Source organism: Biomphalaria glabrata, chromosome 6, assembly GCF_947242115.1.
Source record: "Biomphalaria glabrata chromosome 6, xgBioGlab47.1, whole genome shotgun sequence".
NCBI lineage: Eukaryota > Metazoa > Mollusca > Gastropoda > Planorbidae > Biomphalaria > Biomphalaria glabrata.
In genome coordinates, this window is record NC_074716.1 from 18169970 (window position 1) to 18196857 (window position 26888).

General features: G+C 38.8%; 2 protein-coding genes across 12 annotated transcripts in view; one reads left to right on the forward strand and one right to left on the reverse strand.

Moving 5' to 3' along the window:
• LOC106058680 (exostosin-2-like) lies at positions 1-14442 on the reverse strand. Of its 11 annotated transcripts, none has more exons than XM_056031387.1 (13): positions 14324-14390; positions 12972-13025; positions 10779-11349; positions 9826-10032; positions 8721-8910; positions 5707-5846; positions 5016-5241; positions 4704-4887; positions 4217-4286; positions 3926-4022; positions 3476-3619; positions 3254-3382; positions 1-3052 (listed from the first exon to the last, which is right to left on the reverse strand). In XM_056031387.1, exons 3-13 carry the CDS (start codon positions 11327-11329, stop codon positions 2834-2836), a joined length of 2157 nt encoding a protein of 718 aa, XP_055887362.1. In that variant the 5' UTR covers positions 11330-11349; positions 12972-13025; positions 14324-14390; the 3' UTR covers positions 1-2833. The 11 variants fall into 11 exon arrangements, with proteins under 11 accessions (XP_055887362.1, XP_055887368.1, XP_055887367.1 ...); XM_056031393.1 differs by having other exon boundaries at positions 14283-14371; XM_056031392.1 differs by lacking the exon at positions 14324-14390 and adding an exon at positions 13968-14087.
• LOC106058690 (reticulon-4-interacting protein 1 homolog, mitochondrial-like) overlaps positions 14006-26888 on the forward strand; it is a 26492-nt gene continuing 13609 nt past the window's right edge. The window contains exon 1 of the mRNA XM_056031400.1: positions 14006-14028. The gene's annotated coding sequence lies outside the window, so the exon portion shown is untranslated. The remainder of the gene's footprint in view (positions 14029-26888) is intronic.

Genomic DNA, 26888 nt, shown 5'->3' on the forward strand with positions numbered 1-26888 from the left:
TTGGTTTCTATTTCTTTATTACGCTGACTAGCCATTAGGAGATGTACATTTTCAAAACACACTCCACACACACAATATACAACACTTGGTTCCAATTAGTGAGTGAACGTTTTGAAAGACACGAAGGCTAGTACAAGCAGATAGAAATACATTTCATAGTTAGCCATGTTTACTTGCACATCAGTTCAATATTAGGCAATGAAAATAGATTGGTTTGCTCAGTTCTCACAAGGACCACAAGAATTACTTGGTTTGTTCAGTTCTCACAAGGGCCAAAAGACTTACAACATTAGATCTACAGAAGAATACAATTAGCAGATGTCTACGTGGCTGCTGGAGATTCAACAAGAGAATATGTTAACACAAAACAACTGGACTAAATATAGCTACCAGATTGATACATCATAACTCATTGTACTTTTAGAATGTGTTTCACTATTGGTAAACCCATTCAATAATGTTCATAGTTTCACACTGAATTTATAAATGTATTTAACCATTCATAGTTATGAATATTTTCTCAATGATTAAAACTTGGACATCTTTTAGTTTTCACCAACAGAAAAGAAACACATGTGATAAAAACAAAAGCAAACATTTGTTTATACAATAGATACAAAATGAAGCAAACAATAATTCACAAATTCAATTAGCATCAAATCCATTGCTAGGGAAATAGAGCAGAAATCACATGACTGAACATCCAGCTATGACATAACTGTCACAACCAATAACTGCTTTAACTTGACATCATTTGTGCTTTGTTTTGGCTGTCTTCCAAGTATGTGCCAGTTGTCTTGTAGATGTGTTCATGCCCTATCAAGACAGTCTAGGCAGCTGTCATACAATAATCACTTGCTTTAAAAGTATTCATCATGAGAACACCAATTTCTTTCAGGTATAAAACAAGTCAGTACACCCCCCCCCCTTGTTTTGAAGAAATAAAATGGGAAACTAATTTAGGGATAAGTACTAAAAGTATAAATGTACTTAATTTAATTTGACCTAGGGTCTTGGAGGATTATACACATATATTTGTTTTCACATTTTCAAGAAACAACATAATAAGATCTAAGACATGCTTCAACAATGATCAAAAGCCTGCACAGTTTAGAGAACTGATCATCTCATTATAATCTCTGCTCTTTGTTCATACATAGACAGCGGGTTTGGAAATTGTACCCCATCATGCTCAGACAAATAAAATGCTTCCATACAAGAAGAACATAAGACCTAACAACAAAACTGGCCTTGATTAGTCTGTCATTATTACTTTCATTTTTCTCCTTATTATATCTTTTTATTTTTTTTAATAAAAAAAAATCCTCTATGCATTTAAATCATTTCAACTCTGATTTTATGTTTTAAAAGCATGTAGAGTATAGTAGGTCTGTTTAGTGTGCTAAGGTCATTACATTCTATAACCACTTCATAGCAAAGAACAAACAAAAAAAGACATTGCTTGTTCCCAGAGGAAGAACTCTGCACTAGGTTATAATGAAATAAAAGTTAAAAAATGAAATTTTAGCAGCTGAATCTTTTGAAAGCACTGAGCAGTGTATAAGTGAGTCTACAGGACTTCATCAATACAATCATGAAATAATCAAACATAATCTTCATTGCGCTTGCACATTTTCAATTTAGTTTTTGCTGTCTCTGGTTGCCCTTTTATTAGTACAATTCTTGAACACAAATATATTTGTTATGCTACTACAAAATTATAAATTAATTATATAATATAATAAAATAATACTATGATCCTAGGGAAGCTATATTCAAAAGAAATGTTCTGACTTAAATGTGAATGTTAGGTCTCATCCCAATAGAATGAGTTAAATATTTTTTTGATATATGTATGTGTGTGATTATTTGGCCACTTTCAAAAGGCTGACTACCTGTATCCACTGTCTGTTAGTTCAGCAGAAGCAGAAGTTAGATTTAGTTGCAAAGTTTAGAGAAAAAATTATTTAAAAAAAAATATAAGCACAAAATTTGGTCCCTTATTTTTTATCGAACATTTACATTCGGATAGCCATGAAAAAAAAATGTATTTTAAAAAAATGAGGACAAAGCAATGTATACTTCTATTAAAGATGCAGAATATCTTAATATCTTATCTAGATTAAGTAAACTTCTAGTAAAGATGCACTTGTTTAAAGTTCGTTAACATCCTTTTCATTATTGAACAATAAAATCAGATAAATATTGCACTCCAGATAGCGTATAATCTTTTCCTACAAATGTAAGAAATCATTTTAAAAACTTTGCTTACAAAATTTGACATCAACTTGAATTCAAACAAGTATGAGATAAAGGAAGTAGCATGAAAATAACAAATAATGAATACTATTTTTTTTTTACTCAAGGTCATAACTAACATATATAACTTCTCTCTATGCTTTTTTTGTCTTTTACTGCAGAGAATAAATGTATCTTAAACACAAGTTTATTAACACAGCATGAAAAACCCAGAATGAACATGGGTGTTAAGACAACACCTGCGCTGCATCACACACCTATGAATGCACTCCCAACAGTTTAAAACGTTTTGCGTTAAACGTAGTGTAAAGTTGTAAATATTTTACAAATTCAAATAAATTGTCAACATTTGTAAAAAATCAATGTAAAAGTACAAGCAAATATACAATAAAATATCACATTCAAACTTGTACAGAAACCTTGTTCAATAAACCAGAATGTTCAAATCAAACTGATGACTCAACCAAACGTTACAAAATGAGAACAAGTGCACTCAGTCTAACACACAATGATACACATACAAGTCAAACAACTCTTAAATAATCTCTCTTCTTTCTATCAGTAGGTGTATGTGTCACAAAACACCAAGATCCTTGAACTTCTTTAAAACACCTGGAAGTTTATCTTTGTACAGAACTGGATCACATCGGAACTCCACTGGCTTCAGGGGCATGGCACCGTACAGCTCCACAAAATGGTTGATGCACTCTGACCTCTCCACCATGTGGGACATGTCAGCTGAAAGCATCTCTTTTACACATTCTGGACACTTGAACTTCTTGCGGGGCACAACCTGAGTAGGGGCAACATATTGGTAACATTCTTACAAATATTTCATCCAAATTTATCAGAAACATATTAAATGTTTTCTATAGAACAAAAGGTTTACAGTCTATCTTACACAATGCACTGTGCTAAAATTATTAAATTAATGACATTTATTTTATTTTTTTCTCTAAAAATAAAAAAAAAAAAGGTTTGAAAATGCATTGACCTTTATAGGAGCCTTGCCAGTGACATTGGTCACCAGAAAGTTCATAGCTATGTCCTCACAGTTGATGTGCTTATCCACCCATTGCTTTAGATTGCCTGGCATACTGTAGGTGTACATGAAGGAAAAATACTACAAAAGAAAAATTAAAAATTTGTGAGAAATCTATGGCCCATTTTATGAACTGATAGAACATATTTCCAGTCATATCATTAGAGTAGTCACCTTGTGGTGAAAAGCAGCTCCAGTCAGTACCATTGATATGGCATTCATCCACTCTGACTCATAACTGTAGCTCTGAGTGCTGTTCTGCCACAGATGTAGACGGGATGGGTAACCTACCAATCTATCTGGGTGCTCCCTCCACACCTAGGAGTACACAATAAGAAAATAGAAATATAGACAAAATATTTATTTATTGGAATATTTGAAAAAAATGTTTTTAAACATTCATTGAAATAGAAAACAATTATTTGTCTATTTTTGTGACCATGTCTGACAAAGCATTCATTTGAAAATCCAACTATTTCTGGCTTTATTTATCTACATTGGATGATTCTTGGCAATTATCATCTTTCTAATGGTTTCAACTTGGTAACTAAAATGCTTGTGTGTAACCTATTCCCCTAAGAGTGCAGTTTTGGTGATAAAAATAAAACTGAAAGAGAAGCAGACCTCGTAACCAAATTCCATTTCATCAGGTGTTAGCATGACAATGTCATCATCCAGTGCAAGAATACATTCAGTTTCTATCTCATCATAGGGAAAGAACCTGGAGATAAAGCAGAGAGCAAGTCCTGAAATGTCTTGTTGAACATCCATCATTTATAACGTACTATTCAAAGTCTAGAGTTGATATTTTTTTCAAGTCTGTTAATTACTCAATTATTTCATAGTAGTTTTTTTATTTCAAATAATTGTATTTTGTCACTGATTTGTATGACAACATTATGTAACCATTATTACCTATTACTGAGTCTGTTGAACTTTGTGGTGATAACTTTAATAGGTTTCCCTGTGTTGGGCCACTGGGACACTGCAAGTACAATTTACAATATTAATTGTTCATTTCACTCATTTTCCCACACCATTCTATTTCATACAATTTTACACATATATTCATTAAAGTCATTATTATAAGTGCCCATTTACCAAAATGACTGAAAAATATATTGGGAGATGGAGCTACTTACTGGCAGGTGGAGCTACTTACTGGGAGGTGGAGCTACTTACTGGCAGGTGGAGCTACTTACTGGGAGGTGGAGCTACTTACTGGCAGGTGGAGCTACTTACTGGGAGATGGAGCTACTTACTGGCAGGTGGAGCTACTTACTGGGAGGTGGAGCTACTTACTGGCAGGTGGAGCTACTTACTGGCAGGTGGAGCTACTTACTGGCAGGTGGAGCTACTTACTGGCAGGTGGAGCTACTTACTGGCAGGTGGAGCTACTTACTGGGAGGTGGAGCTACTTCCTGATTGTTCCAAACTACAATTATTTTTGACAAGCTGGGCACTTTGCCGACCTGTCGGACAACCTGGAATAAGGAATCCACCCTGTCATATGTAAGAATCACAGCAGTAAAGCCCAAAGACTTTGGTGCTCTCAGTGGTAAGAATAAAGGATTCTTTACAGCTTTCTGCAACAAACAAAATTTGAAATCATGACTTAAAAACTCTTACAAATTTGTGAATTGAAATTGTTGAACAAAGAACATCTTTATCCAAATAAATATATTTATCTAATAAACTTAATAACAGTACTCACCCTGTTGAGTAACTCATTCCACTGGTCATATGATCTGGCATGAAATGGGAAAATCCTATCATTGACAATCTGCAGTGTAGCAAGTGTCATGTCTGAAAGAGACTTGAAATATCTCTGCCAGTAATAGTATACCTGGCGCCTCATATCCTGAATTCTCTCTGGGCTATACTTATTGAGAACATCCAGAACATCTGGCAAGTGCTGTTCTTTTAGGTGTATTGAGGCCCTTTAAGAAACAGGAGTATCAGAAAGTTGGTTTAATATACATACGTTATTTGTCATCAACAGTGAAGGTATTGCTAAAAATACACAACTTAAATTTACTATGATAATTGATACACAATACAAGTTTTTAAAAGGTATTAATAAATAAATTTAACAAAAAAGAAGTTTTTCAGCTAACAAGTTAAAATTTAAGTGAAAATATTTGCTTATATGAACTTTATCTTAATTAAGAATCATAAACAGCTAAGCAATCAAGCAATCTAACATGACAAAATTGTAATATGGTTAAACTTAAGCCAAAAATTGGTTATCATGAGTTGATATGAAATACCCCAAACAAGTTTCTTCTTTAACAAATGAAAGACAACAGACTTACCAAGTCCATTCTAAGACTTTAACAAATGAAAGACAACAGACTTACCGAGTCCAGTTGAAGACTTTAACAAATGAAGGACAACAGACTTACCGAGTCCAGTCTAAGACTTCATGAAAAGGCATGAGGTAGCCATCAGCTACAACAACTGGAATGCAACCAGCCATCATAACGTCCATTAGTGTAGGCTGACCTAAGCGATTGCCTCGAATAACTAAACAAAAGGTTGCATCCTGTATAAACAAAATTGTATAACAAATTAGTCATCAATAAAATATTAATAAAGAATTACAAAAAGATTTAGAAATACATAACTATACAGATCGTATATGTTCTGTTGATAAGAACTGTATTGGAAATGGTACATCAGCAAGAAAGCAGGTCACATCATTTAATAGGACACAAAAATAGAGGCAGATTAAATGGATAGATAAACAAAAGAAAATGGAGACAAATTAAATCATAGGTAAACAAAAGAAAATAGAGGCAGATTAAATAGATAGGTAAACAAAGGAGGGGATTATGGTTAAAAGAATGAAATACTCATAAGGTTTAAAAAATCCTTCCTTGTAATAATTTTGAATGATAGCTACTGATACTTAAGTCAAGGGAGGTTTATGGTAGTCTCTAATTCCTGACTTCAAGCAAGAAATGTTTCACCATAAAAAAAAATGTCCTGAAGAAGACTGTTTCCCATATGTTTTCAAGTCAGTTTCCTTGCTTTTGTAGTTCCCAATGTTCACTAACCTCATTGTTGAAAACATTTAATTTGAACAAAATAAACATACAAAGGGTGAAGCTGTCCTAAAGTTAAAAAGTATGATATGATAAATTTGTTTCATTTTATTTCACTAACCTCATTGTTGAAAACATTTAATTTGAACAAAATAAACATACAAAGGGTGAAGCTGTCTGTGACAGGTGGGGAAATGTGATGTGTGTTTGGCGCGTTTTATGTCTAGGGGATGATTATTTTTAAAGCTATCACACACCAACCTATCAGCATATGAATCGGGAGCAGACACGCAACGAGACAAAGCAATGAAAGATAGATACAAAAGTTAAAAATGAAGAATATTTATTTACATAAATATACATATAAGAATAAAAAGGGGGAGGGTTTGCTTCTATCTCTAAATAATACTAGCTTTAATCATCACTCTTGCATTTAATAAGAGAGTATGTCACTTTGTTCTCTGACTTAGCTGGTTGTCCTGTTGATGTCGCAGCTGGCTGTGTCCTGGCTTGAGGTTCTGCAGCTGGAGGTGGCGCTCTAGCGGATAGAGGGACGCCGGTGATATAGTTCTTGTGGAGTCTCAATCCCCAAAATCTAATATCTGTAGTGGGCACAGTAGGGCGGGTGGCCGGCTACCGTGGGCACAAGGTTACTGCGGGCAGAGCTGATCTGCCGTGGGCAGCGTAGTTGACAGGATATGTCCAGTGAGTTGCAGAGGGTTGGCGTAGCTATGACGTCTCACACAGATCTGAATCTATAGGGACGTCGCACCTAATAGCTTGACAGGTAGGCTGTCGAATAGGCGGGCAATGCAGATAGCGCCAAGTGGTAGAGTTGAGTAGATCTCAGTAGGCAAGTGCAGTGCTGAATAGCACTAAGCACATAAATAGGTAAATAGGCAGGTAAATAGATCGTTGATCCAATAAATAAATAGGCAGACACCTGAGGGAGGCTGCGGATAAATAAAGACAAGTTAGGACATGTCTCTCATGCATCTTATCGATGCCCTCGACTGAGGTGCATTCGTCAAATTGGTAAAATTGCTTTAGAGCACAATGGGGAGATGATGACAAATGGGATTGGGAAAATAGATGGCTGATAGTAGCAATATAAAAGGTACATAGAAGGGGAAATAATAATATAAAATGTACATATAAGGGGACATAATAATCTCAAATAAACAACACAGGTGGATAGAGAAAGAAAAGGGGGAGGGGTTTAATTGAGCGGTGGTCAGCGACCATGACGGTATGTTTACATATGACCGTAGGTCGAGAACAATGGAGCGCGCTTGAATGGAGAGGGTGTCCATGAGTAAAATGAGTAAGGGGAGATAATTCATAACTCTTTTCCAGACGCAGTATTAGTGCGCTAGTAAAATTATCAAGGCGGTCAACCGAGATAAAGGAAATAAAATAAGATGTACAAATATATACATGGTTGCATCAACGATCAATTGAGCAACATAGCATTAATAGATTAATGCAATACTAAAATACATACATAGCACATGTTTATGTTTTCTACTTACGCCAGTGAGAAATACACAATGCACTAATTAAATATAAATGAAATAATAAACTACACATGATAATCTCCAGTGAGAAATATGCACAAAGTAATTAAGTGGGATTAAGTTCGGCTTACCACCAGGTATTCCTCTAGGAGGGAGAATAAATGATATAGTCCAGACTCGATAGCTCAGCTCGAATGAGAAAGAGAGAGTCTGACTTGATTTAATTTACCTTATAGGCCTGGAGAATGTGGGCGGACACAGGAAATGTCCTAGGCTAAGAATTATCTTACACGTGGGTGAATTAGACTTGAGATGGGAGTCGCACATTTGAAAGGTCAATGGGCGTGCTGGTCCGCGTGATCTCCTAGATCAAAGAGAGACGTGGGATAAAAGGGGGGGGGGGGGGGGGAGAGTGACTTGCATTCCACACAAGGTGGTGTCAACTGTGGATGTCAGACATCCGGCGGGTAAGACAAAAGAGATTGTGTGTTTACCTTTCCCCGATCAAGGCCAGATAAATGAAAGGACGTGCCTTAGCTATCTCCAAGGTGGTCAACTAAGTCTAGCCTGGAGGGGAAAAGGTGGCGCGGGTGGAGAATTTAGGGGTAGGATGGGGAAATAATTATAATAAAATAAATAAATAATGAAAAATAATAATTAATGCTGTGATAAATTTGAGTGACTCTGACAGCGAGTTTTTGACTTGTCACACTGTCCTAAAGTTAAAAAGTATGATATGATAAATTTGTTTCATTTTATTTCTTTATTCTAGTTTTTAATGCATTCATTAAAAGTACAAAGTTTATACATCATGCCAGTAGAACTATGAGCAGTCAAATATGCCAAAGCTCTTACCTGTAGTATATTTGGATAAAGATGTTCTTGTCCGAGTTGGTCACACCTTACACTGTAGTTCAGAGGTGTTCCCTTACATCTGTCCAATAGAAATACTTTGTTATCTTTGGCCACTACAGACTGAAGTTCAGCCTTGTAGACAACATTCAGTCCAAACTGAGATGAGATTAGAAGCCACTTTCTGTCCTCTCTAGCAAAGGATAAAACAATAGACTGTGCATAATGGTTTCATTTCAAACAGTAGGAGGAATAAAAGAATAAAACAATATCAAACAATTTTTTTTGAAAAAGTTAACACCAGTCTAGTAGTAAAAAGCAATCAGTTTCTGAACCAAGGAGTTGGAGTTTAAATCCTGACTTGCAAGGCAATGAATCCAACAATCAATATTAAATAATCTAGTTTTTGTGCTGGTGACATGATTATTACTTAGACTCTGAAATAACTAAACATTAGCCACACAGAATTTTTACATTTAGGTCTGAAAGTTAAAAAATAATAAGGTTTTACTTGTCTTCTAGCCAGAGTGGTGAAATATAAATTGTATATGTATTCAACTATGTATACTTTATATGCTTTTGTAATCTTTTTGGAGTTGCAGATTCCATATAACTATCAAAGTTTTATACATATGTGGAAAATCATAAGTAGCAGTTGATTCAATGAACATATTTGAAGCACAATGAAGATGAAAGTGAAATAAGATTTTACAAAGGCACTTAATGTATACAAGAGAAAACTTTGCATTACATTAACAGCTTTTTATATATATATATATTTTGTTGTAAATATTGTATAAAATATGCCTATTAAACTTAGAAAAAGAAACTTTTGGTGAATCTTACATAGCCTCTCCACCTACTTTAACAGCTTACTTGAAAAGACTGCTAAACATATCTTTAATTTTAATACCTTATTTTAAAAATGGTTATTTGTAACTATAAAAGGGAACATTTCAGAAAGCCAAAAGAATAATGAAGGTGATGGTATTTAAAGTTCCATTTTCAATAGTGTATTCAATTTTTTAAATCTAAATGGAGAGTACCAACAAGAGAGGTTATGAAATATTTAAATTTAAGAAAAAAAAATGCAAATCTGTCTATTTACAGGTGAGACTTAGCTGGCAACTCAACACCTTCCAACAATGGGTTGTACACTGGTATTGACACATCAAAGGTTCTGCGGTAGGTTATGGATGAAAAGCCACCCCCTGCTACCATAGCCTTGTCTGTGTTCACTCCTAGATAGTTGACAAAGTCTGGTGCAGTGCCTGGTAACATGTTGAACAATAGATGGTTTTTACCCGAGTTCCACCTGTAAAGTAAAAAATAAACATGATTTCCTCAACTGTGACAAACAATCAGAGTTTCTGCTTTCGAATGAGCCAGATATGTCTTATACTTTCTTGAGTCCTACTAACTCATAAGTAGCTGTTGATTCAATGGACTTCTGTTGAGATGGGTAACCTGTGACAACAGGTTCAATGGAAAGATTTAAGAGTTCATTTATGTAAGGATATAAGAAGGTATTATAGTTTAGCCCTAGAGAGAACAGAATCTTGAAAATGAGTTAAAGACAATAGGATAAAATAATAATGATTAAAGTCTGGTGAAACTAAAGAAGATAGAGCCAGACTGCAAAATGTTGCTAAAATGGACTTAGAATAAAAAAAATAACAGAAATCCTACTTGTGTTTATATATGTAGAGCCTCCAAGTCCGAATATAATTATCAAGGCTTATTTGTGAGTATATTTAGAAGGTCGAAAAATATTTTTTTTAACAAAATTAGTTTAATGTTGATTTTTCTATAAAAATAATTAATGTAAAAAATACATCTTTTTTGTTCCCTGCCAAGATCTTATGACAAATATTTCAGTGGAAGCAGACTCCCTAAAGATGTGCAACTACTCTTAGAATGTATGAATAGTACATGTGGATGTAGAGAGAGGAGAGAGAGAGAGAGAGGAAGACTGAGGGAGAGTCAAAGAGACACAATGAGAGAAAGAGCTAATAACCTTTTAAAAAAAACACAGACATCCTAACTTTAGATTTGACTTACCATTTCAGTGAAGCCAGTATCTTACTCACTTGTGCAGGTCGGATCCAATGTTGATTAAGTAAATCCACAGATGGTATAAACAAACATGCCCTCTCAGGATCTTTTGAATAGAATGGGCTCTGTGATATTGTCCTCAGGATCTCCTGGAACTCTCTAGTCATGGGCGGGGTGATGTCCACACCATGTTCATCATAATACTGCTGTATGGGATAGATGTAGACACTGATGACACTCTTGTCATCGTAGCCACAGTGGTAAACTTCTAAGCAGGTGAAGTTGTGAAAAGTACAATTTGAGTCTCTGGGGTTAGCTGGAGTTGAGTCTGAAGTCAGCATAACAGATTCGTGGCTAAGTAGCTCTGGCGGCAGGTCACGGGTGTAGCTGGCAGCCCTCCAGCTTGGCCCCAGCCACCAGATCCCAAGATTAACAAAGATAAAGGCAACAAAACAGATGCCAGCCATGGAGCAGAATGACCATTTTCTTTTGCCCATGACAGTTTGTAGGTTGTGCTCAGCCACCAAGTGACTGCCAATCGATTGTGTGGATTTCATTCAGATAGACATTTCAAAATCTGCCATGAAAATGCATGAAAAAAAAAAAGAATATATTTTCAATTATCACATGCATAGCCTGCATAACAAAATCTACTTTCTAGAACAAATTAGAATTTTTAAAATACATTAACTATTGAATAGCAATAAAAAAAAGTAATGTCTTGCTATTTATAATAAAATGCTATTTAAGATGTTCATTATAAATTCGACTAGAACGAAGTAAACAAAATTAAATACTAAACTGTTTCATTGAATAATGAACAACAAACATGTAAACCTAAATTATTTTTTCCTCTAAACAAAGAAATGTACCAAATGAGAATATTTTATTAGAAAATGTGAAGATCAATAGTTGTAATGAACAAAATCAATAACTGTACACGAGTCTTCAGTCTGACTATAAAAGCTAAGGCTGACACAGATCAGATGTTCATAGCGTGGACATTTATGTCATGTCCAATTTATAGCTGGGGGCAGAATGAAACAGAAATCTCAATGAAAATCTCATTAGCTTACAAAATTGTTGGTAAAGAAGGAATCAAACTTGTTTCTTTTTATCACATAGTTTTCATTCATTTCCTTTTTTTTTTCTGTTTGTATCAAATTTCACTCAAGATGTTCAAATAAAAAGAAAATTATGAAACGTGATTATTGCAAGTAATCTGAATGGATAGTTATTATCTCTTACTAATTACCACTTTTAATAACTACGCACATACAACACCAAGTTCTCTTTTTAATATACACTCATTTTTGGTCATTTCTGTTATACAAGTTTAGTTCTGTTTCTAATATACACTCACTTTTGGTCATTTCTGTTATACAAATTTAGTTCTGTTTCTAATATACACTCATTTTTGGTCATTTCTGTTATACAAGTTTAGTTCTGTTTCTAATATACACTCACTTTTGGTCATTTCTGTTATACAAATTTAGTTCTGTTTCTAATATACACTCACTTTTGGTCATTTCTGTTATACCAGTTTAGTTCTTTTTCTTATATACACTTACTTTTGGTCATTTCTGTCTTATACAAGTTTAGTTCTCTTTCTTATATACACTTACTTTTGGTCATTTCTGTTATACAAGTTTAGTTCATTTTCTTATATACACTTACTTTTGGTCATTTCTGTTATACAAGTCAACATCTCTTTCTTATATACACTCACTTTTGGTCAATTCTGTTATACAAATTTAGTTCTCTTTTTAATATACACTCACTTTTGGTCACTTCTGTTATACAAGTTTAGTTCTCTTTCTTATATACACTCACTTTTGGTCATTTCTGTTATACAAATTTAGTTCTCTTTCTTATATACACTCACTTTTGGTCATTTCTGTTATACAAGTTTAGTTCTCTTTCTTATATATACACTTACTTTTGGTCATTTCTGTTATACAAGTTTAGTTCTCTTTCTTATATACACTTACTTTTGGTCAATTCTGTTATACAAATTTAGTTCTCTTTCTTATATACACTCACTTTTGGTCATTTCTGTTATACAAGTTTAGTTCTCTTTCTTATATACACTTACTTTTGGTCATTTCTGTTATACAAGTTTAGTTCTCTTTCTTATATACATTTACTTTTGGTCATTTCTGTTATACAAGTTTAGTTCTCTTTCTTATATACACTTACTTTTGATCATTTCTGTTATATCCCACCATTTTTAGTTTTCAATGTTAAAATGAGCTATAGATATAATAGATATATATCTGTAATGATTGAATTCAAGAATGACACAAAAGAAGATACAAAGTTCAGTCATGATTCTTTCAAGTTCAATGTGGTTTTGTCACCTTTATATTAACATTTACATCAAATTCTAGGTCTTTTCAAGTAAATAAAACCAAAGCTTATAATATATATATTATAATATATATAAATATGAAGCGTCTCATTAGTTTAGAATTAAATTCACAAGAGAATTAATGACTCAAAGATATAATTTTGTCTGCTTACTTAAACTATAACATTTTATAAAAAAATATAAAATATAATTGTATAGTTTTTATTTAGATCTAGATCTTTATTATATTTTATATACTCTAATCAGTCTAATGTCTCTGCTCTACTAGAGTCTAGAAATATATTAAATCTGTACTACACTTTAAATCTTTGAGACTCAATACAACTAGATGACTAGTGACTAGATCTACTAGTGCTATTAGAGCATGGAATGGGTTGCCTGAGCTAGCCAGGAAAACCAGTGACTTGGCAGAATTTAAGTCATTGGTTAATATGCATGACTAAATGCATGACGCGTAGGACGTAATCATCTTCTTTTTTGAAGTAACGTCTGTATTATATAAGATAAGATAAGAGTCTAGTAGGCTACTTAGCCTTAGCTTAGGCCTTTAGTCTAGTAGAAGATAGATTATATATAGATCTATTCTAGATAATCTATCTTACTTAAATCTATAAATCTAGTTAGTAACAAAAATTAAACAACTAGACTTGTAGTAGTACTAGATCTAATAATCTAGTTAGTAGGACTACTATTAGAAAATTAGAGAATCTAGGGCACTAGGGCGTCTAAGTCTAGGCCTAGTTACGCTACAATCATTAGTAGATCTAATTTAATAAGTCTAAGTAATATTCTAATACTCTAGTTAAAGTTCAATAGCTGTTTACCTAGAGTTTAGACTGAAACTGAAGACAGTCAGTATGAGTATGTGACCCCACTCAGTCCCCAGTGAGTATCTGGGTATACTATATAGATCTAGATCTAGTCTTAGTACTCTTACTCTTAGTCATGATACATTGATAGTGATAGTTTAGTTACTAGATTAGATCTAGATCTAATTATATTTAATAGATTAGTACTTTATTAATTTGTTTATTATTATTAGACCTTGATAATGAATAATGATATATTAAAATATTTTATTAGTGGTACTTCTACATCTAGATTCTACATTAAATAAAATTCGTTGAGACTAGATCTACATTTCTATCTAGAATCTAGATCTAGATCTAGACTGTAGGACCTATTGAAGATCTAATCTTGTCCGGTACACTTCTGGACTTCTCTGTGTCTTTCGCCCATTTTCTAAATAATCTTTGTCTTTCTCGATTACTTTGACCTGGCACGGTTAATAAGCATAACATTATTTGGCTTTGATTATGCTGGGAAAAAAAATATAGCAAAAGGGTGCCTGACAATATTTTATTTTTAACTATTATTTGAATTATTTATTTAAGTTAACGGTAAAACAAAGAAGTATGATGCAAATCTATTGGATCTATTTAAACATGACTCAGTAGACCTGAAGTGGAAGAAACTTTCTATCGATTTACGAAAGCGCAAATAAAGATTTTATTCATACGGTTTATTTTAAATCTAGAACTGGAATCAAGAGATCTAAAAAAATGTTAATGCTTCTAGTCAGGAATTCTTAATAGCCAGTTCTATGGTTTAAACTTTTAAGTAATTTAACTTCTAGATTTAGAATAAGCTAGATCTTTCTGTCAAGTAAAACTGTTTGAGTGCTTGAGTGTTACATCTTAGAGAATAGGCCTACATATCTATATCTATATATAGCAACTATAAGCATATTCATTAATTCCTCGTTCCATATGCTTCTTCTTCTTATATGCTAGGAAAAATGTGTACAAATGCTCCTTCTTTCCTAGCGCTATTAGAGCATGGAATGGGTTGCCTGAACTAGCCAGGAAAACCAGTGACTTGGCAGAATTTAGGTCATTGGTTAATATGCATGATTAAATGCATGACACGTTGGACCTAGGCCTAATCATCTCTTTTTTGAAGTAACGTTTGTATTATATAAGATAAGAATTCATTTGTCTGTCCCTTGACTTTTATCGTAGGGGTGCTGTGACAGTTCGCGTAACCAAATCTCCCCCCCCCCCACACTTTTCCCGGTTAGCAGCTCTTCTTAGCAGTGTTAGATACTTAGCCTAGTTAGTATTGTTAGACACTTAGTATAGAGACGCACCATAGTTGACGGACTTTGAATACGACATTTAGTGACGTCACTGTTTAATGGGAGCTAGTTTATTTATGTTATTATTAGTCAGTTAATGTTAGGACTTCGCTCCTCGAAGCTTATTATATATATACCTATAGTTCGTCCATCGTGGTTCGATGATGACCACTTTGTCATCCAGGGGGCTGAGGGCTTTGCACTGGGGTTTTATGCCTCCTCATGTGGCTGGTGAGACCTATGTGAGCCCGGAATGTTCGGCCGCACACTGGGCAGGTTATTCCAGCTGGAGCTAGTGTCGTTTGTCTTGCTTTTCTTTTCTGGCGTTTTTCTTCTGCCAGCGTTGTTCTTTTTTCCTCAGCAACCTGTGCGCCAGTTTTCACAGCGCGACGCCATGTGCCTCTGTCTCCCAGGTGCCTTGGTCTATGCTGAACGCCTTCAGAGAAGCTTTGAGGGTGTCCCTGAAGCGCTTTCTTTGCCCACCTTGCGAGTGCTTTCCTTCGCTTAGTTGGCCATACAAGAGTCGTTTAGGGATGCGGTGGTCTTCCATTCTTTAGACGTGACCTGCCCATCGCAGCTGGGACTGCATCAGGATTGTGTGGATGCTTTGCAGACACGCTCTTCGAAGGACTTCTGTATCTGGTATTTTGCCATTTGACATTTAGTATTTTTCTCAGACATGTCATGTGGAAGTGGTTTAGTTTCTTTGCATGTTTACTGTACACTGTCCATGTTTCTGAGGCATAGAGCAATGTAGGGAGGATGACGGCTCTATAGACCACTAGCTTGGTGTTTGTGGTGATACCACGTCTGTTCCAGAAATTTGTAGACAGTCTGCCATAGGATGCACTGGCCTTGGCGATACGCAGGTCGATTTCACTATCGATTTTTCCATTTCTGGAGAGTGTGCTGCCAAGATATGTGAATTTGTCCACTGCGTTTATATCCTGTCCATTTATAGTAATGCTTGGATCCGAGTAGGCTTTCCCAGGAGCAGGTAGATATAAGACTTCAGTCTTGTTCGTATTGATGGTAAGGCCAAAGTCTGAGCATGCTCTTGAGAAGTCACTGACGATGCTCTGCAGATCGTTTTCAGAGCAGGCATTTAGGGCACAGTCGTCAGCAAATAGCAAGTCTCTGATTACTGCTGCATTTATTTTTGTTTTTGCTTTTAGCCGCCTCGGGTTGAATAGGCTACCATCAAATCTGTATGATATATTTATCCCGTTGTTTTCTCTATTTGTGAATGCATCTGTCAGCATAGCGGAGAACATGATACCGAACAGTGTAGGTGCTGGGACACAGCCTTGTTTTACCCCGTTTGATACTTCGAAGGGCTCTGATGGTTCTCCACTTTCTTGGACACGAGCCTTCATGCCATCATGAAATAGTCTCACCATGGTTATGAATTTTTGTGGACAGCCATACTTTGACACGATCTTCCAGGGTCCTTCTCTGCTAACAGTGTCGAATGCCTTTGTTAAGTCGACATATATTGAGAACAGGTCAGCATTTTGTTCTTGGCATTTTTCCTGGAGCTGCCTTGCTGCAAAGATCATGTCAATGGTTCTGCGCTCTTTTCTGAAGCCGCACTGGTAGTAGACCATATTCTATGTGTTGCATGAGCCGATTTAGTAGGATGCGTGCAAGGATTTTCCCAGCAATAGAGAGAAGAGATATTCCTCTGTGGTTGTCGCAGATCTGGCGGTTTCCTTTTCGCTTGTATAAATGAACAATTTTGGCATCTTTAAAGTCTTGTGGTTTTGACTTTTTTTCCCACATAATTAAGAAGAGCTTATGAAGTCTTTCAATCAGGGCTAATCCACCTTTTTTGTACACCTCTGCGGGAATGGAGTCAGCTCCTGGGGCTTTTCCGCTTGCGAGCTGTTGAATGGCAAGATCGGTTTCCTTTAGTGTAGGGGGGTCATCCATTTTTTCATTTATTGGTACTTGCTGTAGCCTGTCTATTGCCGCTTAATTTATGATGGAAGGTGTATTGAGAACCTTTTCGAAGTGCTCTGCCCAGCGTTTTAGGATTTCTTCCTTATCTGTCAATAGGATTGTCCCATCAGCATTTAATAGAGGGATGAGCCTGACTTTGTGGGTCCATAGATTTCGTTTATGGCATGGTAGAAGTTCTTCATATCGTGCTTGTCAGCAAATTCCTGCATTGTTTCTACTTTCTTGCTAAGCCAGGTATCTTGCATTTGGCGTAGCTGTTTTTGCACATTTTTGCGGATGTTAGTGAATGCATCTTTAGTGGACTGGGAGTTTGGGTTGTTCAGACACAATTTGTGGAGCTTGTGCTTTTCGTCTAATAGTTTTCTGATCTCAGTACTGTTTTCATCAAACCAGTCCTGATGCTTTCTCTCCATAGGACAGAGTATGTTTAATGCTGTGCTATAGATATCTTCTTTGAAGCATTCCCAGCTTTTATCTACATTTGATTCAGTTAGAACGGTGGACTTGAGGCAGTTCTCTATTGCATCTGCAAGCGACTTTTCAGTTTTGTCATCTGCTAAGCTGGTCGTGTTTAGCCTTTTTAGGGGTTTTGATTTTTGCGGACGTCTCTTTGGTTGGATACGAATGTTTAGTTTTGTGATGATGAGGCGGTGGTCTGTTCCACATTCTGCACCACAGCAAGATTTGGTGACACGAATGTCCTGACGGTCAGATTGTCTGGTGATGACGTAATCTATGAGGTGCCAGTGTCTTGAGCGGGGATGCATCCAGGAAGTTCGCTTTCTCATTGGAAGACTGAATATTGTGTTCGAAATGAGCAGCTAGTGTTCAGCACAGGTCTGGAGTAGTAATAATCCGTTGCTGTTGCATTGACCTATCCCAAATTTGCCTAAGACTCCTTTCCAGATGTGATGGTCAAAGCCGACTCTTGCGTTGAAGTCACCGAGAATGAGTAGCTTTTCTGTTTTTGGGGTATCAAGTAAGGTGGAGTTTAGTTCTTCGTAAAACTTTGCTATGACATCATCTGGGTTTGTCATGGTGGGTGCGTAACAGCTAACAATGGAAATATGTTTCTTTCCGTTTTGTAAAGGCAGCTTTAGGGTCATGAGCCTATCACTAATTCCTTTGGGAGGCCCGACTAGTTTGGATACTATTGATGTTTTTATGGCAAAGCCGACTCCAGATTCACGTCGTACTTCAGTGCTTCTACCGCTCCAGAAGAAAGTATATCCAGCTCCTCTTTCGCAGAGTTCACCTTCATCTGCAAGCCGAGTCTCATTTAGTGCTGCTATGTCTATGTTGTATCTGTGGAGCTCCCTTGCTACTAGTGCAGTTCGTCTTTGTGGTCTATCAGATGTGTCGTTGTCAAGTAGTGCGCCTATGGTAAGAGGAACTATCCTCGTCTTTTTCTTTGAATTTCGACCGCTTGAGTAGGATTCCCGCCAACTGCGGTAGGCTGGCTAGGGTAGTTTTGAGCAGGCAATTTTTGGGGCACCTTTTCTAGCCCTGTCCTCATGCTATGGAGGTGAGCAGTGCACTCCTAAATAGGGCTGCTCAGCCACTCAGGGGGCTGCCGGACTCACTGCTGCTCTGTGTCAGTGGTGAACGACCATATGGCCTGAGCCGCCTGTGTGCAGGGTTGCAGCTACGGCTTCCAGTGTGCCCACACCTACCGCTTTAGTGCTTGCCTGTCGCCACAGGTTTGGTTGTGTTGGGTGGGGGGTGACAAGTGACTTGCGCTGGAATTTGGATTAAAGTGACGAGGATTCGCGCAACACGTCGACCTCACTCTCTCGCCCTGAAGCCCGTCCTTTTCCGAAAGCAAGATTTGGTCAAGACGTCCGGGGAAAAGTTTGGGTGCAGTGGATGATCAGAGACTTTCTGTGTGTCTTGTCCTGCTCTTGAGTACTCCACAGCACTGTGCTGGTAGGCCTACTTGCCATTCTGTCCGATTAGTCTAGTTTTGTGACGTTACGCACAGGCCGCCAAGTCCAGACTTCACATGCTAGGTTTGACAGAACCTCAGTGTACTGAGTGCCATGGACACGTCAGATACCCTCTACCTGGTTTAGCCGGCCAGTCAAAGCCGTTTCCGGGGTGTGGCCGCTGCGCATGCTACAGCTTCTGGGAGCCACAGGTGAGAGTTGGGTACCGAGTGGGGACCAAGAGTGAGCCAAGCTACCCTCAAAAAGAGGGTACGACTGCCTGTCCACTAGAGGTGCTACCCCTCCTAGATACCCCATACACCCCGAAGCTTATTATAGTCTAACAATGATTTCCTTTTCCCCTTCTAGTCTAGATATATAACCTCTCAATCTTATGAAAGTTTATTAGTTTCTTCTAAAAACAGAAGCCAGCGTTAATATTATGTTATCTTATAAATTACAGACTATACTTCAAAAGAGAAGAAATGACACCCTACGTATTTCATGTATCAATCTAGTAATAGACTAATAGTAGGCTAAGCTTGCTTTCTTGGGGCCACCTAGGTGATTTGATGCATATGTAGTGGGGAGGACATAATATACGGGTCGGCTCAACTTGACCAAGCACCGGTCAGCAAAGGGTCAAGTTGACCTCTGCCCCGGTAGCTGAGATTTGAATTCCTTTTCCTGCTGGCATCCTCGATTGAAACTTGCTGCTACGCACCTACTCCAATACCACCTTGTCTGATCCTGCTGTGTTTGTCCTAAGTTCATTGTTTTGACCAAGGCTGCAGGTTTTTTGTGTACATTAAACTTATAATAAGCCTCCTGACTTGCTTCGTCATTTTGGTTGTCGTAGTCTGTGCTGAACCCACCACAGAATCTTTTGGTGTCAGAAGTGGGATCCGAAGAAAGAGTCTACCAGACCTCCCTGTCAGACGATAAGTGGAGCCTTCGGAACTTTCCAATCAAGTCAGAAGCTGACAAGTACTATTTTATTTTATATTGTACCATTTGAGATATTCCAGTGTTTTTTTTCTACTTTCAGGGTAGTTAAGTTAGTTATTTTTTTAAATATATAATTGTATTAAGTTAGAGTATAATTGTATTAAGTAAAAATAACCTGCAGTCAATGGAGAAGAACAGGATGAAACACAATGCAGTGGATTGGGGTGAGGTCGATCCGTTGAGTGGCGAAGGGGAGCCAGAGGAAGCAGGAGTGAACCAAACAGAAGTCGCCACCCTCCGGGCACAGTTAGAGGCACTGAAAATGGCCTGCCAACGGCCTCTCATATTGTCGGAACCGACAAAGCGGATACGGCAGTTCAGTGGTAGGGGCACCGCTGATGGACCAACGGCTGAAGAGTTTGCAAGGGAAGTAAGGGAAGCCTGGGAGCTTAGGCCTTACTCTACCAAAGAGAAGGTGGCCGTGATAATGAACAATATCAGCGGCCCCGCCAGAAAAGAACTCGACCTGCAAACCCCAAGGACAAAGAGCGACCCGGAAGCCTTGTTGGAAACCCTCCTTGAGGCGTTCGCCCAGACTATGCCAGTGCGAGAAGCAGAGGTGGTCTTCCTGGGATCACGTCAACGCAGAGGAGAGTCCCTTCGAGACTTCTCGCACAGGCTCTTCAGCGAACACTCGGTGGCGGTAAGCCAACAAAGGCGGGAGAGAGTTGAGTGCTTCAGCGAGGCAAGGCTGAGGGACCAATTCGTTCATGGGCTGAACGACTCTGCACTACGTAGGGAACTGCTGAGACTGGTGGAGGAGGAACCAGCAATAACATTCATTGCAATTAGAAACCAAGCCTTCAAATGGGAAAGCCAGGATCAAGGAAACTCCCAACCACAAAACCAGTGGTGCGAACTGGTAAGTTCCCAGCTGACCAAGTTTGGAGAGCAATTGGAAGCATTGAGGAGCTCCCAGCAAAACTACACACGGACTGGCCAACCTCGCAACCAAGGAAGGACGACAAACCAGGGACAGTGGTCAACTAATCGCCCAATGGCATCTGTAAACAGCCGTACCACAACACCAGCAATGAATCGCCAAACAGCTCCTGCAGGACTTGTCTGGACACAGACCGACAGGGGATTTTTTCCATATACCTCCGACGGGGTTCCGGTCTGTACCAAGTGTTGGGAGCCAGGTCACATTGCTCGCCGCTGTGGAAATCACCCAAACTCCAGCCCCCTGGCATGAGGAGTCAAGTGCTGGGAGGGGCTGTTCATGACTCAATTAGTCATATCAAGGAGAATGCCAGTGGCACCTGTCCTATTACAGTCACAGTCATCGGAAATGTAAGAGTCACGTGCTTGCTAGACACCGGGTCACAGGTATCTCTGCTTACAGAGTCATTTTTTAATGAACACTTTCGATCCCAAGGCCATGTGCTACAGTGCGTGGACAATTGGTTCCAATTGACCGCAGCTAATGGGCTGGCTATACCATACGTTGGTTACTTTGAAGCAGATGTACAGCTAATGGATAAAGTTATAAGAAACCGAGGTTTCTTGGTGACCAAAGATCAAAACTCCCCCGGATGGAAGCGTCACAAAGACGAAGTCCCTGGGACATTAGGAATGAACGTGCTAGGTGCAGAGGGCCTGGGAGTGCTTGTCTCCAAAATAGCTGTTAAAACTTCAAGCAAAACCCAAAAGCAGGTATGGGGTAGAGCTCGACTTGCTCTCAAAGGTAAATTGTTGCTGCCAGCAGAATCTAAGAAAGTAATCCAATTGAGGGGATGCCCGAGGGACTACAGTGGTGACCTACTCTTAGAACCATCCCAGTCTGTCCCAAGGGCACTGGTTGTTCCTCGAGCGATTGTTAAGTCTACAAATGGCATCTGTCAAGCTGAAATTATCAACCTCTCAAGGGAAAATCTTGTTCTCTCTGAATCCATGGTTCTTGGCACATTTACAAGTTTTGACTGGCCAACGCCTAAGGCTGCCAACTTCCTCAAGGTATCAGCATCAGAGATCTGCATTACAGCCATTTCAGAACAGACGAGTCTCAGTACTTACGTGTGCCCAGTTGACTTGGAATCAATCGATTGCACTGAATCACAGAAGGATGCACTAAGAGACCTATTCATCAAGTATGCTGACTGTTTTGCTACAAGTGAAGATGACCTAGGGCTAACAATGGCAGTAAAGCACAGAATAGAGCTAGAAGACCAGACGCCAGTACACCAACCGTTTAGAAGGATTCCACCCACACAGTTTCAAGAAGTGCAGGAACACATTAACCAGTTGCTCCACAAACAAGTAATCAGAGAGAGCACAAGCTCATTTGCCTCCCCTATAGTTCTGGTGAGAAAGAAGGATGGTAGTCTTCGACTCTGTGTGGACTATCGTCTTCTAAACAACAAGACCAAGAAGGACGCCTACCCGCTACCTCGAATTGATGAAGCATTAGACACATTGCATGGTGCTAAATTTTTCTCCTCTATGGACCTGGCCTCTGGTTACCATCAAATTGAAGTTGATGAGAGGGATAAGCATAAGACCGCTTTCACAACGCCGTTTGGACTATTTGAATATAACCGAATGCCTTTTGGCCTGTGCAATGCCCCTGCCACCTTTAGCCGCCTCATGCAATCTCAAATGAGCGACTTGATCATGCAGAGTATGCTGGTGTACTTAGATGACATCCTTGTTTATAGTTCTACTTTTGAAGACCACATTGCTCGCCTAGGGAAGGTGTTGGAGCGGCTACGGACAATAGGTTTGAAGCTGAACCCAGAGAAATGTCAATTTATGAGAAGTGAAGTTAACTATTTAGGACACACAGTTTCTGCTGGCGGTGTCTCAACTGATCGTGGCAAGATAGCAGCAGTTGTAAACTGGCCAGTCCCATCAACCCTTAAAGAACTCCAGTCTTTCCTAGGTTTTGCTAGTTATTACCGTCGGTTTGTGAAAGATTTTTCAAAGCTAGCATCACCACTACATAAACTGGTTGGCCACATTAACAACACCCAAAAGCCAAAGAGAAAGAACCCCTCGATTGGAGCAATGTGGACCAGTGAGTGCATGGATTCTTTTAAAACGCTCAAGGCAGCCTTAACTACTACCCCAGTATTAGGGTTTGCCGACTTCACACGACCCTTCATACTAGAGACAGATGCAAGCCACCAGGGATTGGGAGCAGTGCTATCACAAGAGCAAGATGGCCACAAGAAAGTGATAGCCTATGCCAGTCGCACATTAAGACCCACTGAAAGGAACATGAACAATTATAGCGCATTCAAATTAGAACTCCTAGCCCTTAAGTGGGCAATGACTGAGAAGTTTAGAGGATACCTACTTGGAACAAAAGTACAAGTTTATACTGACAATAATCCATTGTCTCACCACAAAACCTGTAAGCTGGGAGCAGTCGAACAGCGATGGGCAGCTGATTTGGCAATATTTGACTACGAAATATTCTACCGGTCTGGACGTTCTAATGTAAATGCAGATATTCTGTCACGGAATCCTTTTGAACACGGAGAGGACAGCAAAGACAACGAGGAGAATGCAATAAGCTGCAACAGAACATCCCTGACCGTGCCAAAGGAGATTAGGGAAATAGTGACTTGTGGGCACCAGGACACAAATGAAAAGGCCACAGTTTTAGTAGGAGCAACTGATATTGCAGACATGTTCCCATCCTATAGCAAGAAAGAATTTGCGGAATTACAGATGAAAGACCCAGATATTGCAGCACTATCCAGTTTTTGGCACTCTGGCCTCAAACCCAAGCCAGGGGAACGGAGGAAATTATCACCCAATACGCAAACGCTATTAAATCAGTGGAAGAAACTGAAGGAATCAGATGGCATCTTGTATAGACAGTACCAGCAAGAGGGACAGACCTATAACCAGTTTCTACTCCCAGCCCAACTTCGTGAACAAGTGATAGCATCAGCACATTCACTGGGGCATCAAGGAAGGGAGCGGACTATTGAGCTTTTGAGACAAAGATGCTACTGGCCGAAAATGTACCATGACGTGACGAGCTACATACAGGGGTGCAAACGATGCCAGGAGGCTAAACTACCCACACGGATACCAAAAGGGCCTGCCGGTAGAATACTAGCTTCAAAGCCTCTGGAAATCTTAGCCATTGACTTTACCAGGCTGGAACCTTCCACGGATGGGAGGGAGGATGTCCTCATCCTTACAGATGTGTTTACCAAGTACACTATTGCCATCCCAACGAAAGACCAACGGGCTAGTACTGTCGCTAAGGTCCTCATCAAGGATTGGTTCCTACATTATGGGGTTCCACTGAGGATCCACTCGGACCAAGGCAGGAACTTTGAGTCACAATTAATTGCCGAACTGTGTTCCTCCTATGGCATTAACAAGTCACGCACAACACCTTACCACCCCCAAGCCAATGGACAGTGTGAGAGGTTCAACAGGACCCTGCATGAACTGCTTAGAACGTTGCCACCCAGCAAGAAACAAAGGTGGCCCGACCACATCCCAGAGTTAGTTTTCATGTACAACTGTACCCCACACTCAACCACTGGATTCGCTCCATATGAGCTAATGTTCGGGAGACCACCAAAGCTTCCACTTGATTTTCTTCTTAGGGCAGAGGCAGATGACATGGGCACAGAGCCTGACATAAAGTGGCTGCACACTCACATTGATAGGCTCAAGGAAACTCACAGAAGACCCTATACGAAACTAGAACAAGAGACATTGAAAGGGAAAGAAACACAAGACTCCAAACAGACAGGAGAGATCATATCTCTAGGTGATACTGTACTGATTAGAAAGCGGTGGCTGTGTCGCAACAAGATACAGAACAACTGGGATCCTAGACATTTCAAGGTAATTGCTTTACCTCGGAAGGATGGTGATCCATACCTAGTGAGCCCAAAAGATGAAGAAGGAACTCAAAGGCGTGTTACCAGAACGGAGATCAAGCGCTACCAAGCTCCACCTGACTGGTGCCGAGGTAGTGAGGAGTGCCCAGAACTAGGCCGGGAGTCTAATGAAGTACCAGAGGGACAGCGCAGGACCCAACGACTGACCGCAGGGCAACATAACAATATGTATCACCTCCCAAAGGCTGTGCACACCAACTCGAACCAGTTGTTTGATTTTCAAGAGTCATTCTAGGACAGAACGCCCCGAGACGGGTCGTTTCAAGCTAGGGGCTCTGTAGTGGGGAGGACATAATATACGGGTCGGCTCAACTTGACCAAGCACCGGTCAGCAAAGGGTCAAGTTGACCTCTGCCCCGGTAGCTGAGATTTGAATTCCTTTTCCTGCTGGCATCCTCGATTGAAACTTGCTGCTACGCACCTACTCCAATACCACCTTGTCTGATCCTGCTGTGTTTGTCCTAAGTTCATTGTTTTGACCAAGGCTGCAGGTTTTTTGTGTACATTAAACTTATAATAAGCCTCCTGACTTGCTTCGTCATTTTGGTTGTCGTAGTCTGTGCTGAACCCACCACACATATTTTCAGCTTAGATAATAGCGCCTAGATGTTGGTACGCTCACAAACCCAGACATCAAGCAAGAGCTCATCAACTAATAGACAGTGAAAAAAAAAGTCCTACACACGAACAAGTATGTGCAAAACAGTTTGAATAAACTGGAGTACTCTGTGTGACTAACAGTGTCCTCGGTCAGCAAAAACGTAAGCACTAAAACTGGTTTGACGAAAACAACGTGCACATTGAACAGGTTTAGGCCTACACAAGAAACACTGCTACAGGGCTGCAATCCAGCTTAGCCCCAAATCAGAAAACGCTACATATATATGCCAAAAGAGAGGTCCATCGGAATCCTAGACTCATAAGTCTTAGTTTAGTAAAAAGGTGGAAGAAATCCAGTCTAAGGCAGTCTTACGCAGACACTAAAAACGCTAAAATGTTTTTTAATTGACCTCGGGAACATCGATGTAAAAAAGAGGGGACTGCTGCACCAACCTCCAAATAAATCAGTCACCAGACATTCTCCTAGATGGCCAAAAACTAGCAAATGTTTAAACGTTTGTCTATTTGTGAAACACCATATCAGCAAATGCCAACCTAGATGACCAGGTAGACTTCCGTGTTGCACGTGTCAGTGCTGCTTTAGACAGACGTCAAGGACAAGTTTGGCAACGGAGAGGACTCAGTATATCTACAAATATGAAAGTATACAGTGCTGTAATCCTCCCTTCTCTAAAAAAAATATGCAAGAATTGTAAAGGGAGAACATTCTCTTTTTCTCAAGTTTTGTTTGTAGCCTATATTTAAAAAAAAAAAAGTGCAACAGAGATAATAACATAATAGGCATACTAATAAGTTTAGTTTTCATTAAATTTAGTCGATTACATTTTTGTTTCATATAGGTTGTCATTTTTTTTAAGTTAAATAAATTTTGAATCACAGAGAGAGAGAGAGATTATAGAGAGAGAGGGGAGGGGGTGAGAGTTTTAACTCTATTTAAACAAGCACGTAGCCTACTTTTGAGTGAAGTAGTAAACTATTATATTCTTCGCTAGAGTCCAAACAAAGTTGAGAAAATAATCTCTCATTGTAGGATGTTCTAATGACGTTCATTTAGAATTTTTGCGACTAAGTGATGTCAATGTAGGCTACTCGAAATGCATTCGGTACAGCTTGTTTTATGCTTATGCTAGAAAGCCTCGGTGTCTTCCTACAATTGCCGAAGTATGATTAGACGAGGGCCAATCAAGACACTTCATGGGCCCCTAATATAAGAGAATA

Excerpts from the sequence above, each read along its gene's own strand:
- LOC106058680 (XM_056031388.1), bottom strand. The coding sequence starts at position 11,329 with ATGAAATCCACACAATCGATTGGCAGTCACTTGGTGGCTGAGCACAAC. Across the intron at positions 10,033-10,778 it reads ATACTGGCTTCACTGAAATG|GTGGAACTCGGGTAAAAACC; the intron begins GTAAGTCAAATC and ends TTTACTTTACAG. Across the intron at positions 8,911-9,825 it reads TTGCCAGCTAAGTCTCACCT|AGAGGACAGAAAGTGGCTTC; the intron begins GTAAATAGACAG and ends ATCCTTTGCTAG.